The sequence below is a fragment of the Arachis ipaensis genome, chromosome B3 (assembly GCF_059453495.1).
Source record: "Arachis ipaensis isolate K30076 ecotype BB chromosome B3, ASM5945349v1, whole genome shotgun sequence".
NCBI lineage: Eukaryota > Viridiplantae > Streptophyta > Magnoliopsida > Fabales > Fabaceae > Arachis > Arachis ipaensis.
Window position 1 is genome coordinate 142,218,721 of NC_142438.1, and position 21,905 is coordinate 142,240,625.

The 21,905-nt window shown below is 36.8% G+C and overlaps 4 protein-coding genes across 23 annotated transcripts; all 4 read right to left on the reverse strand.

Moving 5' to 3' along the window:
- Positions 1–139: 139 nt before the first annotated feature.
- Positions 140–4,129, reverse strand: LOC107631705 (Copine (Calcium-dependent phospholipid-binding protein) family). 2 transcript variants are annotated; one of them, XM_088508469.1, is made up of 13 exons: positions 3,705–4,129; positions 3,309–3,617; positions 2,453–2,537; positions 2,226–2,366; positions 2,007–2,120; positions 1,816–1,913; positions 1,621–1,700; positions 1,447–1,552; positions 1,224–1,351; positions 939–1,125; positions 787–843; positions 537–672; positions 140–445 (listed from the first exon to the last, which is right to left on the reverse strand). In XM_088508469.1, exons 1-12 carry the CDS (start codon positions 3,714–3,716, stop codon positions 592–594), a joined length of 1,398 nt encoding a protein of 465 aa, XP_088364595.1. In that variant the 5' UTR covers positions 3,717–4,129; the 3' UTR covers positions 140–445; positions 537–591. The 2 variants fall into 2 exon arrangements, with proteins under 2 accessions (XP_088364595.1, XP_088364596.1); XM_088508470.1 differs by having other exon boundaries at positions 140–456.
- Positions 4,130–7,348: 3,219 nt separating this feature from the next.
- On the reverse strand, positions 7,349–11,881 carry LOC107631703 (paramyosin). The gene is made up of 5 exons (XM_016335229.3): positions 10,115–11,881; positions 9,923–9,999; positions 9,632–9,743; positions 9,324–9,440; positions 7,349–8,377 (listed from the first exon to the last, which is right to left on the reverse strand). The coding sequence occupies exons 1-5, from the start codon at positions 11,516–11,518 to the stop codon at positions 8,024–8,026; spliced, it is 2,064 nt and encodes a 687-aa protein (XP_016190715.1). The 5' UTR covers positions 11,519–11,881; the 3' UTR covers positions 7,349–8,023.
- A 731-nt stretch (positions 11,882–12,612) lies between these two features.
- Positions 12,613–13,940, reverse strand: LOC107634744 (proline-rich receptor-like kinase). Its single transcript, XM_016338167.3, has one exon. It carries the CDS (start codon positions 13,895–13,897, stop codon positions 12,782–12,784), a length of 1,116 nt encoding a protein of 371 aa, XP_016193653.1. The 5' UTR covers positions 13,898–13,940; the 3' UTR covers positions 12,613–12,781.
- A 648-nt stretch (positions 13,941–14,588) lies between these two features.
- On the reverse strand, positions 14,589–20,173 carry LOC107631701 (Pentatricopeptide repeat (PPR-like) superfamily protein). 19 transcript variants are annotated; one of them, XR_002359954.2, is made up of 6 exons: positions 19,915–20,173; positions 19,741–19,828; positions 19,038–19,268; positions 16,821–18,946; positions 15,851–15,906; positions 14,589–15,735 (listed from the first exon to the last, which is right to left on the reverse strand). XR_002359954.2 is itself a non-coding variant. In XM_088510215.1 (4 exons), the coding sequence occupies exon 4, from the start codon at positions 18,725–18,727 to the stop codon at positions 17,150–17,152; it is 1,578 nt and encodes a 525-aa protein (XP_088366341.1). In that variant the 5' UTR covers positions 18,728–18,946; positions 19,038–19,299; positions 19,741–19,828; positions 19,915–20,156; the 3' UTR covers positions 16,359–17,149. The 19 variants fall into 19 exon arrangements, 2 of the variants coding, with proteins under 2 accessions (XP_088366341.1, XP_088366342.1); XR_015907745.1 differs by having other exon boundaries at positions 14,589–15,906; positions 19,915–20,156; XR_015907744.1 differs by having other exon boundaries at positions 14,589–15,906; positions 19,038–19,299; positions 19,915–20,156.
- Between the last annotated feature and the right edge of the window lie 1,732 nt (positions 20,174–21,905).

Below are 21,905 nucleotides of genomic sequence, written 5' to 3' on the forward strand. Positions count from 1 at the left end.
TTTATTCACAATCATCGAGTACAGGAGTATACTTATTCATGTGGCCGTTGTCTTTCATGGTTATTAAAGTGCAAATATATATACCCTTTTTTTTATTAGGTTGAGAATGTAGTCTGAGGTGGATATATCATGCTAAAAATTCATGAAATGCAACTAATCAAATAAAATTAAATCAAATAATACAGATTTAGTTTCTGATTCTCTACGGGCTACATCAACCAAAATCACAAACAAGAAAAGAAAGCTAAAACAAACACTATTATACATACGTCAAAATAAATCTAGATGAACCAAGTCTTTTTCTCACGACACACAAATCAAACTTCATATATACAAGGCGGCAACCCACTCTCTCTATAAACAAGTATGATTAAGTTGGAACATTAGTTCGAAATCGTGAACGTAGTTTTGTGTACAAGGCTAACTACATATCCATCAAGGTCCCCTGCATATACTCTGCCACGTTAGTTAACTTTTTTTGACTTATTCAATGCCATCAATAGAAAGCTAAGTTTATGAATGATATATGAGCTAACCTTGTTCTAGCAATGTATGCATGTGCCACAGAAACAAGGGTTTGAGCCAAGTTAACTAGTAAAGCTTTATTCTAGTATCGATTGTGCTCCTGCAAATGGGGCAGAATTCAAGATTCTCTCCACAGTTACAACAAGTCTGTCATGTGAGAAAAAGGTGATATGTGAATTAGAACATTTCATAAAGTCTTATAATCAAGTTGACTGATATATATATATATATATATATATATATATATATATAATTGCTTACCTGATGCCCACAACCAAAGGCCATATCCTTCCCATTAGTAAGACAAATTGGACAAAGCTGCAATTCACCATTAGATCATGAATCATGATGATCAAATCACGAAAATATGCTAGTCAAGTTGAATCTGAGGTTGAATAGAATGATGTTAATACCTTATGATCATATAAGCCACCCGGTGATGATTCTGCACTGGTACTAACTGCATTATCATAGCCAGTATGCGAAGGAGTACTCTGCTGAAAACTATTACTGCGAAAAGATATGTTGTTGCTGCTGGAAGCCCTGTCATATTGAGGTGGAGGTAAAGCAACCCTGTCCGGTGAATATCCCCTCCGAGCACTAATTTCATCAATTAAAACAACACAAGATTCAGGGAAACATGTACGTACACATATCAAACTAAGACTATGAGGAGTAGTGGTACCATATTTTCATACCCCAATATGCCATGGTCTATGGTTGCCTTATATTGAGAAGGTATCTCCATCAGAGCTGATAGAGCAAACTCTGTCTCTTTCCTTTCTGAATCTACATTCTTTGACATTATTTCAGTAAAATTCACAAACTGGCAGGACATAAAACACATGTCATTATAGTTATGAACATATGAAATTTGGGAAGTGAGTAAGGTTAAGGCTAAGTCTAAGTGAATTACGAGACCTGGAAATTGTCGAAGGCTCGAGCAGGAATGTTATCATCAAATTCCCTCATCATATCCCATGGTCCATCTCCAACTCCCACCAAAACTATTGACAGTGGATACTCACTGCAATTTGTGAAAAATATAAGAATGGAGAATGGGAATTACAGAAGAGAGAAAGCAAAAATAATCACCTGGCTTTTACAATTGCATCAATTGTCTTCTGTTCCTGTGGACTTAACTGGCCACGCTCTGTGTCAACGCTTCTGGTCACCTGTGCCAACATTTTGAGTATCATCGATGCAAATTGGAGTTTATGCTTAACATTCATAACAAAAAATTAGCAATGGAAGCACATACATACATACATATGTATGAAAGATACCTACCTGTCCATCAGCAATTATTAGCAAGACATGATATTGGCCACCACTTTGCTCAACAATAGTCATTGCCATCTCAATAATAGGTGCAAAAGAAGTGGGTCCTGTCACATAGTTAAATGCAATGAGTTATACATACTACTTGGCCTGATTCAAAAATGCTATCTAAGAACTATGATAACTGGTGAGGGCAACACCTGCTAGTTTGAGACGAGGAACAATTTCTCTGTATTTTGACAAAACTTCCTCAAATCCATTGCAGAATCTATCATCTGGGTAGAAACTGAAGACATCTTGATCATGTGTTGATGCTGACAATGGGAGAGAAACACAGGAAAGAAAATCAAGATTGCAATTTGGAAATGCAAGCAATGGGAAAAACATGAAGATCTATCTGTAAATCTGGGTGGCATTACCATCTCCGAATCCAAAACATGGAATCAAGTTATCCTCGTCAAAGGCAGATAGAGTTGTCCCAATAATGGAGATCGCCTGTTCATAAGGATTATGGCCATTTCCGAGGTGATGTAAACTTTTTCGGTTGAATGATCTCTTTCCTGATTTTCAAAGTTAATGGTATAAATTTAGTACCACAAATTACTACAAGAGATTCAATGATCAAGAAGTGAATAGGATATAAAACCTGTCCACTCATTGCTTTTTGTGAAATCAATGCCGACAATGAGATTAGAAGATTCTAGGCCAGCTTGTGAAAGAGCAGCAGTAACCTGTGTGCAATATACATTCAGAATGGTTTTCTTTGTTGAGTCAAATAGATCAGCCCAAAGAATAGTTGATACTGATAGATCTATAATAATATTTGTTATGAATATGTAAATTAATATATTGAAATTTGAGGGGAAAAGCGATAGAAATTCAGCAGTTAGTTTCATCCATATAATTTATGAAAAACCAACCTTAGCTTGTTACAAGCTACTGTCTATAGCTTGAATTTTTTGGTCATGCGAGGTCTCCCAAGTGTTATCTTTTAACCTTTTAGTGCTAACATCACAAATCTTACAAAGAAGGAAGTAGAACAGGTTTCACTTTATTTGAAAAAGATTTTAACCTGGGTCCAGAATATTTTCAAAATATTTTAAGGGAATTAACTATTTTTCAATTAACTTTTTGAAATTCTCTTTTTATCCTAAATTTTAAACCCTAAATCTTAAATTCTAAATTTAAAATTCTAAATCTTAAATTCAAAATTCAAAATTGTCCAAAAAATAAAGATTAAAAATATAATTTTACAATAAAAAAGTTAGATAATTTTAACTAATTAAAAGTTGAATTTAATTTTGATAGACTATCAATATAAAACAGTTTTACACATACATTAAAATTAAACTCTTATAAATTAATTTTCTATACTTATTCTTTTAAAAATTCAGTACTTTAACAAGATTCCATGATCCATTAGACGATGGCATTGATACTAGCATTCAAAAAATGATTAAACACACAATTATATATACGAAATCATGAATGAATAATCTGACCTCGTCGAGTGAACGGTAATTATCAGCAATCTTGGAATATCTCCTATCCAACCTCCTTTTCGGCTGTTGATAGTCGTAATACGGAGCGGCGGGTGGCCGGTGTTGAATTGACGGTTGATATGCATACGGTGGCGGTTGCGAGTATCCATAATTGTCCCAAGATGAAGATGAAGCACCACCAGAACCGTACGATGGCACATGCCTCCTATCACCGCCAGATTCTCTTGAACTCTTACCTCCCATAATTGACTCCTTCAGAATCAAACCAAGGAAACACAATATCACAACCAACGCTGTCCAAGTCTCCGCCTACAAATTCCAAAATCATATGTATCTTGAGCTATAATACAATTCACTACTGCAAATGTAAAAGAACGGTTATCACTTCATTCATACCTCTAGATGCATTGCGGATGAATTGTGATGAAATTAACAACTACCGATGTCTCACGCTAATCGCGTAGATTAGACTTGCTTTTGTTTTCTCCTTGTTCAACTAATTAATAGATCGATCTATCGAGAGAAGATGTAGAAATTGGAAGGAAACTAAGCTAGAGCAAGGTCAAGTCAAGTACAACAAACTTTTCAGCCATTTCCTCCTAATCAAACATATATTCCAATTTATTTATATTTTTTATATAGACACTAAAATATAGGAAGGTCTTTCAAACTATCAACAATCCCAAGCAATATTTTGATAGAAAACAACAATGATTGACTTACAAACTGGCACGCAAAGTTAATTTATTAAAAAAGAAGCGGAAAATACGAAGTATATTTCATGGATCCTTCCCAGTATTGCAGGTGAAAAGGAAATGTAGAAAGACTTATACTTTGTCTAAGTTGACCAGTACATTTTCCAGGATGTGTGACACCCAAGAAAGTGACCCATCTCCGGAAACGCCACCTATTGGCTAATATGATTCTACTATACACACTATAGACTATACAATGTCTCGGTCAATTTTTTTATTCTTTCCTTGTTCTTCAACCGCTGTTTGTTTACTTGTTTTATTTAAAGGGACCACACGGTAAAACATCTAGAAAATATAATGAGTAGGTTTCTTTTATGTTATTTCAACACACATGGCATGACAAACATCATTAGAAAACAATATTTGGTCTTATCTAAGTAGATACTATTTACAATCGACTAATTTTTCTATTTCCCATGACCTAATTTAAAAACGTTCATCGTTAATAAAGAGACATCCTAGCATTCTTCCAGGCTCAAACTCAATACTTCTCTATTGAAGTCCTTAGTTATATCTTTACTTTGCCATTTAGACAGTCTCGGTTTAAAAAGAAAAGGATGCACTAAATACATATAGTATATACAGACAAAATTGCAGAAAATAATTTAGTAATGGATAAAATAATGGTGCGTGCCATCAACCTGCACCAGTAGCTTGTAGTGTCTAAATGCTACAATACACAGATAGAAGCTCAAAAAAATGCGGTATAGTACTCTTGCACCTTGAAGCTCCTCACTCTCACAGTAAATGGGGAGCGTTTTAATTTGAACACGAGACATTGATATCTTCGCAGTCATTGCTTTCAACCATATTGGCAGAATCTGGTAACAAACTTTTCAATCACCGAAAATTTTTGTAATAGATTTCTGCTTTGCCAACCAAGTCTTGCGGTAACTTACAGTGTAGTTGAACTTGGATTGAACTTCTGTAATAATAGACTTCACCTTTATCAATGGGTCTGCTTCGACTAACAGCCTAATAGCCTCTGCAATTGTGTCTGAGTTTAATTTGGCATGATCTTGTGAAATCGTGCTCATTGTGCACGTGTGTTTGCCATTGTATCTTCTGATCTCCCAACAAGTTTTCTTTCGAATCAAGCTAGTTTGGATAAGCCAATCGCACCCTGCACCATAATCTTTGCATTTTGCATAGAATGTCTGCAGCTCAGACTCATACATAGGTAATCAACTCCTCTAGAGATAGTGTAGCTTTTGATTGCAAATATTACCGAATCTCTCGAACCAAACTCCATTTCAACACTAAATTCACCATCTTCTACTGCAGTGTTGCCTTCACCTACGACATGCGCACCACCATCAGTCAAACAAGGCAAATAAAATAAACACTATGGGTAACTTAAATTAATAACCATAACATACTTATGTTCGCATATTTAGGAAATTCCGAGGCATGCATGGCTTCGAGATCTAGAGTCCACATAAAAGACGGAACACCAAACGGATGCTGGCTTACAATGGCATCCGCTTCATTTTGCACTGCCGGATTGCCTGCCAAGTCTCCCTCATCGTTTTCGTCATCGACTTCATAGTTGGCTTCGAACTCATCGAGCTCATCAACATTGACCTCCTCGCCAACCACGCCCAACCCCGACTGCTTTTCGAACTCAACGTACAGCTCTATCATCGGCACGTGAAATTGAATTTGTTGATAAATACATAATATCTGCTGCATACTGGCATCGTCAATGATTAGCATTATTTGAAACTGTATCAGTCCACCAAATACTTGTACAAGATTTTTGTATAAAATGTTGCTCACCTTTTTTGAAATGTGGCTTTGAATGTTGTTACAAAGCCCATTTTGCAACTCTACAAAACTCATGGTACATGTAATAGCAAATGACAACGGACATTCACAAACAAAAGTCACTCCTTCATGTGTGTTTAGTATAACCTCACCGTTATAATACACTCGCAAATTTGCAATATTTTCCATAACTTCAACCTCACCTAATCCGACTTTTTAGACACACCTAACTTCCGAAAAAACTAAGAACTACGACATATGTGCAAGAAAGTAGAATAGGATGAGTAAAAGTGGAGTGAGGTAAGTTGAATGAGTCTTGTTTCGTATTTATAGGCAAGACTCTTGATTAAAGTATATTTTTTAAAATAAAACGCAACCTGTGTTTTTAGTTTTCCAAAAAAAATTTTGACCATTCATAAAACGCAATCTGCATTTTGCATCTTTTAAAGAAAAAACTGACACAAAAAATAAAACGCAGGCTATGTTTGGATTAAAACAAAATAAAAAAAAATTGAAAATCTTGCAAAAAAACAAAACATAGACTGCGTTTGTTTTGTTTCCTGAATAAAAAAATAAAAAAGAGTAAAACCTAAGTTACATTTTGGACTGAGACCATAACAGTAAAAATTTTGTCTATATATCTATTTCATTGATAACACCAACATTTTTTTCATAACGAAAAAAAAAAAAAAAAGCCACAAAATTGATGCAATCTTTCAACGAGGAAGAAGCTAAGGAATATCTAGTGTTTCTTTTTTTTTTTTTTTTTTTTTTGAGACTGACGAATTTACGTTAGGTATGATGGATGATCTTTATCACGAAACATCCATAATTGTGTATGCATATGCATTTTCATATTTTATGTTGTCGACTTGTCCTTTTATTCCCTAAGATTAGGTAACAATTACGTGGGTAACTGGGTTAAGAAAACAAGCACTCAGTCACATGAATTGTTTTTACCTCTTCAAATGCATTTGAATATTGCTTTAGGAGAAAAAAAAGAAGAAATAATAAAGATTAAGAATCTCCTTAGACGTAAAAACAAGTACAGAAATAACTAATTTTTTTTTGAAGTAAAGCGAGTTCAATACAACAGAGTGGAGCAATAAAAGTAGTTAAAATTAACTAATTTTTTATTTTAAAAACGACAAATTCTTATAATTTTGTACTGTTTAAGAATAAAAACAAAATATCCATGTCTATTTCTTTATCTCCAATTCTCCATATTTCTAGTTGAGAGACAATCCTAACACAACCTACCTGTCGCTTTCTTCTTCCCACTTTTCGCTCACATTCAATTTGACCCGTATGGCATCTTAAGCTCTTGGAATTTGGATCTCAGCTCTTGCAATTTGGATCTCCAGGACAATTAATAAAAAAGTGATTGTTACAGCATCTAAAAATATTTGCCTAACTTATTAAAAAATTAAAAATTAATATTTAATTTTAAAAATATAACAATAAATAATTATTAAATATTTAAAATTAATTAAAAAAATTAAATTAGACAAAAGTTAAATACTAAATTATAAGTATCATAAAAGGTGAATGGCATAATTGTGATAATAAATAACACATCTTTCACATATGTCGCCGCACAATTGAACCATGAGTGAAATATATTACATCAGAAAATCTCGAAAGAATACAAATCCTCGAAAAGTCTAATAAAGTCTAATATATACCTAATTACCTATAACCATCCCATCGCATAACTAGCACTTATATACTTGGTGTTAAATGGTAACTCAAATTGACATTTGTACCCGGTGCAAGACACAAAAGCTTGACAGTGTTGTTGACCGTTAACTTTGCCCAATATCTTCCATTTGAAGGTTGGTAAACGACATATCCCGTACCAGTCAAAATGAGGGCATTGTCTTCCATCAAAAGTGGACAGAATGGGGTAATGTATAATGTGTTTATTGGGCAAACAAGACTGCAAATCTAGACTCTTCGGTTCGTGTAATGTAATGAAAATGTATGTGCAAATTACTCAAATGAAAGGATTGTACAGGACAACCAAGATGGTACTAAACACCACCGTTGCTGCATTGCGTGTGTGGGAACCTGTTGCTATAAGCTACGAATTTATGGCATAAACTTGAAGAAATCAACATAAATACACCAAAAAAAAAAAAAAGAAAAAGATTGAAAGAAAAGAAAATAAATGAAGATCATAAAAAGATCCAACTATAAGAGGGGTTCTGAGAGCTCCATTTCGTTAGAAGCCTCCTGTTGCGTTTCAGGCCGACGCTGAACTCCTACAAAGTCCATGCCAAGCCACTGCCATGGCCAGCATACATATCTAGGCCTGTTTTGTCCCCTTGAATCTTCCCGGTTCTCAAACTCTTCGAGCTGATGAGTAAGCTCCTCCACTCTGTCCCTTAGTCTAGATGCCCTCAAGTCTGCCAACTTGAGAGATTTCTCAGCCGCATCTCTTGCAGCCATGGCAGCAGCTGCAGTCTCTTCTTTGAATTTTAGTTTCTTCTCTGACTCTAACATGGATTGCTTTGCTTCTTCAAGTTCCTGCTTCAGTGCTGACAACTAGAAATTTGAAACCAACAATTATGACTAGGAATACGAATAGTGGAATAAACAGTAAACCAATTACTAAATGGGTCTATACTACAAGCCAAAGAAGAGGATCAGGGCAATAAGCATTGGTGCTCTGATGAGCATACAATAACAAAAGGAAACAGTTAAAAGTAGATAAGGATTGGATGGGAATTTAACAGCAGGAATTGGGAGAGGGTCTCTCAAATACCTCTGGCTGTACCTATAATTGTCTTCCTCTAGGTCAACCCAGATTCCAGAGAACAAATAGGTGATCACATGCACTCGTTCTTTTCCCACTTATCTTTTATTATTCTGTGTTAACTCTGAACCAGTACTATCAGAAGATTTGCAGCGTACTTGCTGGACTTTTTACTTATTTAGGTTGATCTTTACTTCGTTTTAAACCCAGTTTGAAAAGAATCATTGATCATTGATTTTTACTATAAAGCAATAGTTTTTTGCTTTTACAGTTGGCGTAACATTTATGTCTCAGTCTTTATACCAAAGGTAAAAGATCACTTCAGTTCCAAATAACTTGTATGAAAAATCAACTTTAACAGGGCAAATTTGCAAATGCAGAACAAAACACAAATAATTTCATTAAACACTGATCATAGTAGGAGGTTTTGTATCGCAACTTAAAATAGCAACCTGCTATATTTACAGTAATAAATTTGTCCAGCATAAGTGTAATGATATTGAGTGAATGCACAAAACATGATTTTAGATTGCAGTAATGGAATTCATGGAAACAAGGTATGACTATCAATCAGAAGTCATTTTTAATCAACTGCGAATATTGAAATACTCACTTCACCATTTCACAACTGAAGGAAGAGATAGAGCGAGAACTGCTCTCAAAAGTGATTTTTCAACTATGTTCTATGAAACCCTCCACATATAGCAAACATGGAAACAAATATTGCTAACATACCTGTGCCACAAATTCTTGTTCAACACCTCTACCTGCAGCAGCTTCTTGCTCTGCTGCCACTTTCCATCTGTTAATTTCTTCTTCGGCAGCAGCAATGTCCATCATTAACCCCTCAATCTACAACACACAAATTGACCAACTTGATACTTGGTTAAAACAAATACCAACAATCAAATATCCCTCCCTAATCGTCCACTGTAGGGCCAAGACAAGTTCTACGTTCTACACCATATACATATCAGAAAAAAACCAACCATTGTCATGGAAACTAGATAAAATTAAGCTTACAGTCACATATCTAAACTTACATTTTCATTAGCTACTCTCTCCTTCTCTTCAAGTTCCTCTATCCGGTGCATTCTATGGTCAAGCTCTTTAGCCTGAGCTTCTATGTGCTGCTTAAGTAAACTCAACTCTGCCCTTAATGCAGTTAAGAAAACACAAAAAATTAAAGATTAAGTCAGCGCAACTAGGAAACCAAATAAGCAAGTTTTTCAGTGAACAATGAGGAATAAGGTTAAGATTTTCATTTATCAACCTCCAACAAATAGGAAACCTAGAAAATAACACCGTATTTGGTTCTGATTAATGTTAAGTACCTTAATTCGTCGACAGTGTGGTGGAGATTAATGATTTCAAGCTGAGATGACTTTACAACATGCTCCAATGCTCCAGCCTGTGCACAATGTAGGCATAAAGAACTCATTAAGTCCAAGGAACATTAAAAGCTGCAAACTGAGATGAAAACAATTTGTTTCACCAAGAATCAAGAAACAAAATGAACACTTCACCAGAGAGTATATTTCGTCCTCCTCTTTTTCAGTTAACTCTATCTTGTCATTTGAAACTGCATCGTTTCCATCCCCAAGAACCTTACTGAATTTGAAATCTATCCCAGCCTCCCTCAATCCATTCTCTGCAGCCTTAAACAGCTCATTCTTTCTCGAAGATGGATCGGATTTCATCCTCTTTGACAAAGCACTCCTTAGCAAGGAGCCAATTTGATCCTTTTCCTTAACTAAACGAGTTACGGTCTCATCCAATCTCTTAATTTCACGATCCTTATCCTCAATCAAATCCCTTGCCTTTTGAACAACAATCCTAGTCAACTCAAATATAGACTCCATGCCAGCCAAAGAGGCACGTATATTCTCCTCAACATCAGTTTCTTGCGGCACAAACAATGACTCAGACAGCTCCGAGCTACTCTGATCATCTAATATCCTAACAACATTACAAATTTGATTATGAATCTTTGAAACAAAGCTCAACTGATCAATCAACAATGGCCGCATTGACTCCATCCTCGCCTCCAATTTACTCAACTTATCCTCACACTCAACAAGAAACTCCTTCAACCGTGATGCTTCACCTTGTCCCTCCCTCAACTTCTCCTTCATCTCATGTTCCATCTCGCTCAACTTCCTATCCCTATCAGCCAAGTCCTTCTCCAAACCCTCAATTGAGGAACCTTGCTTTGCAACCTCATCCCTGAGACCACTAATTGTTGCTTCAAGCTGAGAAACCTCAATGGCAATCTCGTAATTCCGCTGCTCCATCTGCTCCCTAGTCTCGTTCCTAGACTTCAAAGTCGCATCGTTCTGTTTCAAGAGCTCTTCAACGATCTCGTTGGATCTCTTGATCACACCATAAGCCACGGCTGCGAGGCCGGTGTACTTCTGCGACCGTGGAAGCCCATTAGGCCCGAAATTCTTGAAGCTGCTGACCTTGGCGGAAATCTTCTCCATGCCAGTCTCAAGCATGTGCCTTGAATTCCCAATCTCCGATCTTAGTGAATCCCTCTCCCTCGCAACCTCTTCCAACTGCTTTGCAACCTCGTCCTTTGCTTTCTTAGATTCTGCCAGTTCTAAGGAAACGGCGTCGTTCTTCCTCAGCGCCTCGTCGCGCTCGCGAACGGCGTCATCACGGTGCCTGGCGAACTCGTCGCGCTTCTTGATTGCCTCCTGCGCCAGCGCTTTCAGGCGGTTGAACGACACCTGAAGTTCGGACCTGGAGTTCTCGGCGGCGAGACGCGCCTGGCGCTCCCGATCAAGCTCGCCTAGAAGCTCCCGTAGTTTCTCGACGGAGACGTCTTCCGGCGACGGAGCTTTTGTTGCGATCGGACCAGGATCGCCGGCTTCGTCCTCGACGTCGCTGAGCACCGCGTCGGCATCCTCGTTGCCGGCGGCAGCCATTTAATTTAATAACATATAAGAATAACGATAAACCCTAGGAATTGAAGCGAAGACCAAAAACGTTGGAGAAATTATATTCTGAAATTAAAATCTAATGGAGTAGTGTTTTTAGGTTTAGAATTTTAGGTTGCTGATGAATAGACGATGATGCTGTTGTTATTGGTTGCGAATTGAAAGGACATGGATCATGGTGTCATGTAATTGGGAACCTGAAGATGACGAAGAAGAAGGAAACACCGCAACGCACACTACCAACCACTCCGTTCCAGGAATTGGGATTTCGGATACTGGAATTTCCCTATTTCTTTCGTTTTCTTTTTAATTTTTAGGGTATGATTATTTCATTCCTTTTATAATCCGAATAATAAAAATAACTCGGGGGAAGGGAAAAGAAAGGTTTGGGTGGTGTCCCATGCAGATGAGTGTGATAGAATTGAGGGGTAGGATGGTGCCACGTAGGCAATATTTTGCGCTAGCCTCTCTTTGAAAGGGCAGTTTCGTTAGTTACCACCGTAGGCGCCAGCATAGGGGATAAAATTGGAGAGGAGAGGGAAGAATGGTAGGTAGGAAACTTCGTTGTACAGACAAGAGACAAGCGAACAGTGGAGGGAGCAACTTTATTTTAATAGTGGGGCTGTCTTCATTAAGTAAAGTATATTAACTATTAAGTTACCCACTTCTCTTGGTTAAAAAAGTGATTAATGCTTTGACAAGTGGTTTACATTGTAATTAACCCATTACAAAAATTAGGAAGCTTCTCTGTTATATCAGAGCCTGGTTTCGATCCAGGGACCTGTGGGTTATGGGCCCACCACGCTTCCGCTGCGCCACTCTGATGGTTGATAATTTGTGGTTAAATATTTTACTTATTCAGAAGCTATAGGACCATGATCAGCATTCATTTACTTGGTTGTTCTCTGTATGATTACTAAAATATAAGCGCTAGCTACGCATATCAAGTTGAGTTTCAGTCTGTCGTGTTGTGGATTTCAGATTTATTACTATTGGGCAAGGCGTTCATGTAAAATTTAAAAGCCCTGCATGACAAAGAAATTTTGAATATGTGGACTGGAGAAGAAAAAGAATATGAATGGTTGAATACAAATTTGTAGCTCTTCACTTAGCAAAAAAGAAAATAAATAAATAAATAAGACGACAAAGGTTAACCCAATTAAGCTGCTATTTGAAGAAGAAGAATATGGTGAAACTAAGTAGAACCAAAAAAACACCCCAATGTTGAAGGACAAAAAAGAATATGGTGCTTCAGCGTTTCGTTCTGCATTTCTTTTTGAGCAAAACCCCATCTGGCGGGCGCGTGACCATGAGATTACAGAGGCCATAGAGGTTATATGAATACCTTAAGATGCTTCCCAGTTTAGACCTTGCTCTGAAAACACCCCTCACACTCAACAAAACTCCATTGCTTTCCATTTGCTTCACTATGCGCTGGCTCTCTCCCAGTGGCAACTTAACTTGACTAGTCACCATGTGAATATATGCAAACCTTGACTGAGCCCTTGCAGCAGAGAAAGGTTCCACATATTGAGTTGCAATGAGGGTATTTCCGTAATATAGATAGATGCTCACTGTGCTGAAGTCTACATGAACCTTCTTGTTTGGATTTGTGAAGTTTGCAAGAATGGTGATATCAGCATTGAGTAGATATCCAAAGTCCAGGTATGCAGCATTCAGGGTGACACCAGATATGTCGAAATGAGGGCTCTGGGGGCGAAAAACAAGGTACACTATTAGGACTATCAACCCTCCTATGATTATGATCAGCCAAAATATTACGCATAACACAGCACCACACCATGTTAGAGGGTTGGACTTTTTCGGCGGAGGCAACCATGGAGGGCGGTGGTGCCGCGGCCCATCATGTCTCTGCTTTTGGGTGGGGCTGTGAGGTTCACGAAGTTGCTGCCGAGGCTCAGGAGAGAGGCTAAGTGGGGGTAGCACTGGGGTGACAACGGGAGGCTTGGAAGATGATGGCTCACTAATTTTTACCTTTTGCTTGCTTGGTGGGTAAGCTAAACCTTCTTGCCGCTTCCTTCGTCCTTCTGGTGGTGGTGGTGATTGTTGTTGTGGTTTGCTACGCTTGTCACGGGTCGGCACTTTTGAGGTAGGCGGTGGTGGTGGTGGTCCTTGCGTCTGGGGCCGCAATGGATAGGGATGTTCTTGTGGTCGCGGCTGCAATGGAAAATGAGGGTGGTAAGGGGGATCTTCTTGTTGCGTAGGTGCTACTCCATGTGCTGGTGGTGGATATTGGCCATGGTGTTCTGAGGCTGGTACGAATAGAATAGGTGACTGTCGATGATCTTCGGGATGTCCTCGCGGTGGTGGTCTAGAAAAATGAGGATTGGTTTCTCGGCGAGACATGGTTGTTAACGGAAAATGAAGTGGGGAAATGAAGACAAACAGAGTGACATATGTTATTGCTATTAAGCTAGTGTAAAGTACGAAGGATTAAACCCAAAACAAAAATTGAAGTTATAAAGGAAATGAGAATGACTTCATCAGAACTTCAAGGATGATTCATGTAAAGGTAAGGAATCAAACATAAGCCAAGTATGTGGGACAATGTGTTTTTCTCGCTTTTAAGTATTAAGCTGATTTGTGTTTTTCTAACATAAAGTGGTATGTCTATGTTGCATGCTAAAATTTTTGCCAGGCTCGTGAATGGCTTAGATTTATATGGAAAATCAGCACTGGCGAAGAAAAAACCTTGTGCAAGTTTACATGTGGAAGGAACTTTGGAATAAAAGATTCCGCAATGATCACAAATTAGCCTCATAATTTCAGTTCAGAGATATATTAATTTAAAATTAAATGAGTGCCGAAAGGTCCTAACGAGGCAAGGCTTAAACAATCACGAGCACTTTGAGTTTCTTCTATCACAATTTACAAGCCAACTACACTAATTGCAAAAGATACCTTCCCCCTACTAAGGTCCAAAATACATGGACCACAAACACGAATGACAAACTCTACAACCTTATTAAGTTAAAAACACCCAATATACCCGACTACTCGAGGAATCAGCGCAGTTTTTAAGAGGGATCATTCATTAATGAAAACACAAATGGAAGCATTCATTCAAGGTGGAAACTCACATACATAATAGAAGAGTGCATAATATACCGAATGTCTTCTTTAAAAAAGGACTGACATTGATTTCTCTCTCTCACTCTACCTCTCTACATAATTGAATTATGTATGGGAACAACCACCTTCATTCAAATGATAAAGAATTAAATATGAATTCGTAAAAGGTGATGCCCACATACATATTCATACGATACACAGGATACATAGATCCTTTTGGAGTATCATTAAAAGAAAAATCCACAATCATGTTATTTTTTCCTTTTCTAGTTTTCTGTGTATCTCTTCACTCTTTTAATCTGTGTTAAGTACCTCCCTTCGTAAAATACTAAATCGAACAGCTACCACTTTAATTTCCCGGTTCCATGAAAATTGCGGTAAATGCTTCAACAGTTGCAGGCATAAGTTATCTTCAAATTTCTGAACAGAAGACATTACTTCCAGAATTACGTAGTCAACAACAATGCCTTCTACTTCAACTATTCTTCCTCCATTCCCTCCAACCCCCAAACTACCACTCAAAATAGCTGTAAGAAATGTGAGGAACCAAACCCAGAAACTTGGAAGTTCACCCAGACTCACTAGCTGGACATTGATAACTACTAAGCATTCATGCAACAAGATTTGGTGAATAATATCAACAATTCTCAGTTCTCCAATCTTGTACTGAGTTGTGACAGGAGAAATCACATACAAATGACAGTTTGCAGCCGAGGATCTACATCTGTAAATTTGTTCTGTTTCACGCATTTTTGTTTCATACCCGCAAAGAGGAAAAGGAGACACCATAAGAAACCACCATTTTCAAACTTAGCTTTGACGAATAACCGTTTATTTGAACCTTGATGCTTACCTAACTGAATGCAACTGCTTCAAGAAAGGAGTCCTTTTTTCCCCCAAAATAAGATTCTCTTGAATACATGGGTAAATAAAATAGTTCATCGAAAAGTGACATTTACCAAATGAAACAAAGATTTGGTGGTTACTGATCATTCTTCATTGCTTCGGAAGCCCTTCAGAAAGTATGCTCTTGTCAAATCATTTGCAAACAAATTTTTCCTTTATTGCCTTATTTTGTTTTGTACTTTCATGTTGTCTTATTTTGTTTCATACTTTCATATAGGAGTTGCAGCAGGGACCAAAAAATGAAAAATACAAAAAGAGTATCGAGGATCATTAGTAACTTTTCTAAGAAAAATAATATGCTGCAATTAAACAAAAACATACTTGGACAAGTGAAACCATTTGGGTGACGTTTCTTTTAAGAAGCCTGAAGTTCCATGCTGCAGATAGAGACAAAAACATCAAAGATTGCCCAAACTAATATTAGTATAGGTCATCCAAGTTTCAATTTAACATTATAATCTGGGAAAAAAAAAGAAAAAGGTTCTTATATGCTAATTCAAAACTATGAATATGAGAAGTAATCAAGTAATAAAGTAACACATAAATTGGGGCAACATTCACAGTTTTCCATAATCTAAATATCTAATAAACTCGAATACAAAACCTAACAAGGCTACTTAGTGGACCGGCTTGTATGTTTTCCATATTCTTCTGGTGAGTTATGTGAGTCTAGAAATATGCACAAATAATAAACTATCAATTTGGTACTATAAGTCCCAGGACGCTTGGGGTATAAAACTTTGAATTTATTGCTCAACAATTTGCATGGATAACAGGAAGAAAGGTAGCAAGGAACTCAGTGTAGGTAACAACACCACCAATGAATGTGTTTCTCCAATCAAACTTATGCTCTGCAATATATCACAGAAGGCAGTCAAAATAAGTTTTTATTAAAATGAGTGCTATATTGTTGTTCATATGTATAGAGCCATAAAACAACATAAAATGTTCATCATCAACTTTTCTGATATGCAAGGCTGAATATGACTTCAAACTGAATTGAATAGCCACAAGCCAAGGATTTACCCCAATAGTAAAGGAGCAAAGTAAAACGAACTCAAAGGCATCCTCTATCTGAAGGAAGACAACTAGGGGACGTAAGTATGTAGCTAGAGTGATTTCAATCAATTGGTACTGACACCAGTTTGTGGTAGATGAAACCAAGGAACAGGTGCATAGCTCCCCATGTATAAAAATGGCCAAAGGGAAACTAACTACTTGCCCTATATCATATTGAGTATTGACAAACAATCCATCATGTAAATAGTCAGTTGGCAGTATGAAGCAAAACCTGCACACCAGCATCTCCATTTGTGGCAGAAAACCATTACTGAACCACGCTTGATGGGTGGCCTTGGATCCTTTAATATAGACTGGCCAGTGAATCAGTAGTATGTTTCAGTGTCCAAAAGCATGAGCAGCAAGTAAACAGTCATGGTAAGGGATTGCACCGTGAGCAACATAGAAAAGGGATAAACAGATTTGCAGGTGCCATAACATGCAGAAAGGGTACCACTTCAACATGTTGCCAAGCTTTCACATACAATTTTCCGAGCAAACGATTAGGCCAGTTTTCCATTAGAAAGGAACGTGTGATGATGGCATTAACAAATGTCATGTTTATGTGGCATTACTCAATTGAAGGGCATTGATCAGGGTCTGAGAAACATGACTGTCGAGTGTAAAGCCCTTTTCCATCATCTGGTCCCAAACCTTACAGGCATCTGAAAGCTTGTTTTCCCTTATAAGCCCTCCAACTATCAACTTGAAAGTTACCGCATCAGGATGGAATTCTTTCGCTTGCATTTCATCATATAGATGCATAGCATCTGTAACTCGAGAAGCCTTGCAAAACCCATTTATGAGGGCATTGTAAGAGACAACATCTGGAGTTATACCATTCTCCACCATGTCACGGAAAATGCTATGAGCCGTATCAATTTTTCCAGTCTTGCACATGTGATCCACTATTGTCGTATAGAATACTTGATCAGGAGCAATATCCATCTTGGTCATTTGATCAAGATGCTTCTTGGCCACAGTAGAACTACCTTCTCTCAGAAATGCTTTTATAATGATTGTGAAAGTCACTACATCGGGTTGAATCCCCTTCCTATACATTTCCTTAAACAAGTTATAAGCCCTCCCAGTCTGGTGTGCCTTACAAAACGCATCGATAATGGTATTGTAAGAAACAACATCACACAACCCTTTAACCTGCATCCTATTTACCATAATCCAATAAGCTCTTTCCATTTGGTTAGCCTTACAAAAAACCTTTAGCAGCTCATTATAACTATACAAATCTGGCTCCACACCACTCGTCTCCATTGACTGTACTAACCTAACTGCCTCATCCAACATAAGCTCATTACAACAATAATTCAACAAGGTATTATAAGTCACCAAGTCCGGCAGACACCCATTCTTGCTCATAAACGCCTTAATCGCGAGCGCCTTATCAATCTTCCCTACCCTACAATACCCACCAATCAAAGCATTATAAACCAAACTATTAACCTCCACACCACCCTTGATCACCTCAACAACAAGCTCATAAGCCAAATCAACATGACCACCAGAACACAAACCAGTCACAAGAGCACCACAAGCCTTAGCATCAGGTTTCAGCCCCTTATCAATCAAACCTCGCCAAAACCCAGCAGCCTCATTGAACCGGCGAGACTTGCACAGTGCATCAATGAGGATAGTGTAACTAACAATATCAGGCTCTCTTCCCTTGCGGGACAAGCAATGGAAAAGTTCCAGAGCATCATCCAACCGATGATCACGCCACAAGAGGTCCAAGTAGATATTGAAGGCCCATATGTCAGGGATGCAACCGAGTGCGTCCATGTCACGGAGGAGCTTGTTGATGAGGGTGAAATTCCTGACGCTGCAGAGGGCAGAAATGAAGCGGGAATAGGTGAATGGGGAGAGGGAGAAGCCCTGGGGGATGACGTGGTGGAAGTAGTAGTGCTCAGCAAGGTCGAAGCGGGACTGGCGGAGGAGGACACCGATGAAGCGGTTGTAGTCAAGGCTGAAGAGGCGGCAGTTTGATTGGGTCATTTCGTCGAACACCTTGATGGCATTGTCAATGAGACCTGCTTTCACGTAATGTGTTATCTGAGAGCGGTATAGGAGGCGCCTTGCCCCAACACTTTGATACATATCAGATGGTAACAGACCCAAATGCATAGCCAAATCTACTAAATATAAAATTATGTAGCAAGGAGGAGATGAAGGTGAGGTGTCAAGCTGAGACAAATGGGCAGAAATATTGTAGCAAGAAAACAATGGGATATGAGATGTGCAATGTTGTGCAGTGATGTGCAATGGGATATCAACATGCAGGTAGTCAGTGTTTACGTTCCGCTTTGACACTTTTCTCTCTGCTGCACATTTGAAAAAGTGAACCTGCACATTAATAATAAATTAGCTGAACTACAGTCACGAGAAGTTTGAAATATTAAAATATTAGTCAATATTAAAATTCACAGAAATTTACCTTATATAAGTAGAGTCGAGAGTTGGAACTCTCATTATTCTCTTCCAAATTTTCTCATTTCATATGTTTTTCTCTGCTAGGTTTTTTTTTACAGGAAAGGAAGATGGCAAAATTCTGGCTTCATTCAAAAGAGGGAAACGGGCAAGGTTGTGGCTTCATTCAAGGAGAACAAGGTTCTTGTCTCTTTTTGCTCCCTCTCTTTCCTTCATTCTTCTCTTTTAACCTATCTCTCTATATGCAGGAGCTATAGTTATATGCAGACCTAAGCAGAACTATCAAGTTCAATCACATATATAAGCCAGCCTTTAACTAAAGAACCCAAGAATAAATAAATAAATAAATTATATGGACCAAGGTAAATGAGCAAGGTTCTAGTTTCTTTTGGATCCATCTCTTGCCTTCATTCTTCTATTTTAGCATCTCGATTCAAACTTCTCATTTCTCAACATAATAATAAATAATATATGCATACACAAGAACTAAGCAGCGCCTATCTAGTCTAATCATATATGTAATACATGAAACCTTGATAGTTACAATAAACAAAATTAAAATGATTTGTATGACATTAAAGTAATGCATCTAGCCACTGTTTTTCTTTTAAACAATAACATAATATAAATAACAACCTAATATTCAATTTTATTATCAATCATCATGAAGACCAAAAAATTAAGGTACTAGTGAAAGAATACTTCAATACCTGGTTCTAACTAATGTAAACTTCTGATATAAGGTTGATACTCTACCCAATATAGTCCTGCCTTATCATTGCTAATTTCAAACGATTGCTGACCAAACAGAAGCTCTTCTTAAGCAAATGTGATTTGAAATCCAGCTTAAAACCGAATCAAAATCAAAGAAGAGAGGGATTTACATGTTGGAAAAGACGACCAAGGCGCGGTGCCAAGTGAAGGAGAAGACGATGACAGTGGCACTGGGAAGAGCAGAAGAAGAAGGTGCTGCGGCGACGGGGAGCAGATGGTGACAGGTCAGCAACAAGGAGAGGAGAAGGCGAGAAACTAGCTGTAGCCGGCGAGAATGGTGAGCAGCGGGCAGGAGCCGGCGAGGATGAGAGGTGATGAGAGGGGAAGTAATTGAATAATTTTTAGGAACACTTATTTAATGAAAAAATTAGAAACATATCAAACAACTTTAGGTTACAGTTATTAGTATATTTATTAAGAAGAGTTTCAAGTGTATTGAGAATATCGGTGTTCTAATTGTTTTGAGGAATGTTAGGGGGTCAGTAATTTTGTGATTTGTAGCCATTAAATAGTCATTAATGATAGTTTTAATGGTGTGAGATGGGTGTGAGATTTTATCCAATGACTCACTTTTCTTTACTGGTTACATGCTAACTAGAATTTAACAAAGTTGCTGACCCCTAAATTTTTTCCAATTGTTTTATCAGTTGATTTTAATTAATATATATTATATATATTTTTATAATTTAGATCAACAGTTAAAATTTTTTCTATTTATTATAATTGAGTCACAATCTTAATCTTAATTCTTTTTTTTGGTGACTAATCTTAATTCATATATTCTTACAATTCTTTTAAAAATAAAATTAAATCATTTTATTTTTATGATCAAATTTAAAATAAAATACTTATATTTAGTTAGTTATCCTAATAATAGCTTAATATTAATTGATTTTATTAAATTTATTACATCCGTGCACGCTTCTTAATTTTTTTAGAGGTAAAAATTCACGTACAATCAATCTCTCAGTTATCAACTTTACATGAGATTGACTGTACCTGAATTTTCACTTTTATATATATATAATTTCTATTTAAAATGCATAAATTTATTCATCAAAAAGTATAAAAAAAATTTAAATGAAAAATAATTATCTCTATTTAGCCACTAAATTTTATAAATGTGACTCACCGATACAGTTTGTTATACATCTAAGTCTTTTTGGTAACCAAATCCAATCAAGTTGGCACAAACCTAACAAAATCACTTTTATTACACACACCGGGTGCACGCACACTTCACCAACAAAAATTATTTTCATTCTTCGTCTTCGCGTTCTTCCTTCTTCTTCACATTCTTCTTTCATCTTCATCACGTTCCTTCTTCTTTTCGCGTATTTTCTTTTTATCGTCATTCTTTTATTACTGTTGTTGTTGCTGCATTTTTTCTTTTTCTCATTTTCTTCCTAGTAATTTTGCAGCATTAATATTTTTTATTCTCTTTAAAAGAGTGAAACAAAAAGAATTATGAAAAAATAAAATAAGAAGAAGATGAAAAAGAAATAGCAGAATATGAGAATGAGGAAGAGGAAGAGTGTTAAATTATACAGAACTTATCAGAATAAAAATACACCGAAATTTCTTAACAAATACACATAAATTTCTTACTTTTTACACCGAAATTTTGCTAGAAAAACACAAAAATGTCTTCTTTTAATGCTGCATTTTTTTCTTCTTCTTCTTTTTTCTTATTTCTTTTTTTTTTAGTTGAATAAATGTAGGTTCATCATCTTCCTAGTAATTTTGCAGCATTATATGTTTCTTCTTCTTCTTTGTTTGATTTTTTTGTTTTTGATTCTTATTAAGAGAGTAAAACAAGAAGAAAGTTGAGAAGGTAAAATAAGAAAGAAAAGATAATAAGAAAAAAAAGGAGATGGTGAAGAAAAAGAAGAAGATGGGAAAGAGGAAGAGTTTTGAATTATGCAGAACTTATCAGAATAAAAATATACCAAAATTTATTAACAAATACTCATAAATTTTCTTAGTTTTTACGCTGAAATTTTGCTATAAAAGCAAAAAAATGTCTTCTTTAATGCTGTATTTTTTTCTTCTTCTTCTTTTCCTTATTTCTTTATTTCTTTTAGCTAGTTAATGAACGTAG

Bases quoted from the DNA above. Each gene is read 5' to 3' on its own strand.
- LOC107631705 (XM_088508469.1), bottom strand. The intron at 1,553-1,620 runs GTGATTATTTTT...CACAAATTGCAG, and splicing joins GATGCAATTGTAAAAGCCAG to TGAGTATCCACTGTCAATAG. The intron at 844-938 runs GTATTAACATCA...GGTGAATTGCAG, and splicing joins GTGGCTTATATGATCATAAG to CTTTGTCCAATTTGTCTTAC.
- LOC107631701 (XM_088510215.1), bottom strand. From the start codon at position 18,727: ATGCATTTGGGTCTGTTACCATCTGATATGTATCAAAGTGTTGGGGCA.
- LOC107634744 (XM_016338167.3), bottom strand. From the start codon at position 13,897: ATGTCTCGCCGAGAAACCAATCCTCATTTTTCTAGACCACCACCGCGA.
- LOC107631703 (XM_016335229.3), bottom strand. From the start codon at position 11,518: ATGGCTGCCGCCGGCAACGAGGATGCCGACGCGGTGCTCAGCGACGTC. The intron at 10,000-10,114 runs GTGAAGTGTTCA...CATTGTGCACAG, and splicing joins AGGACGAAATATACTCTCTG to GCTGGAGCATTGGAGCATGT. The intron at 9,744-9,922 runs GTACTTAACATT...AACTGCATTAAG, and splicing joins CACACTGTCGACGAATTAAG to GGCAGAGTTGAGTTTACTTA.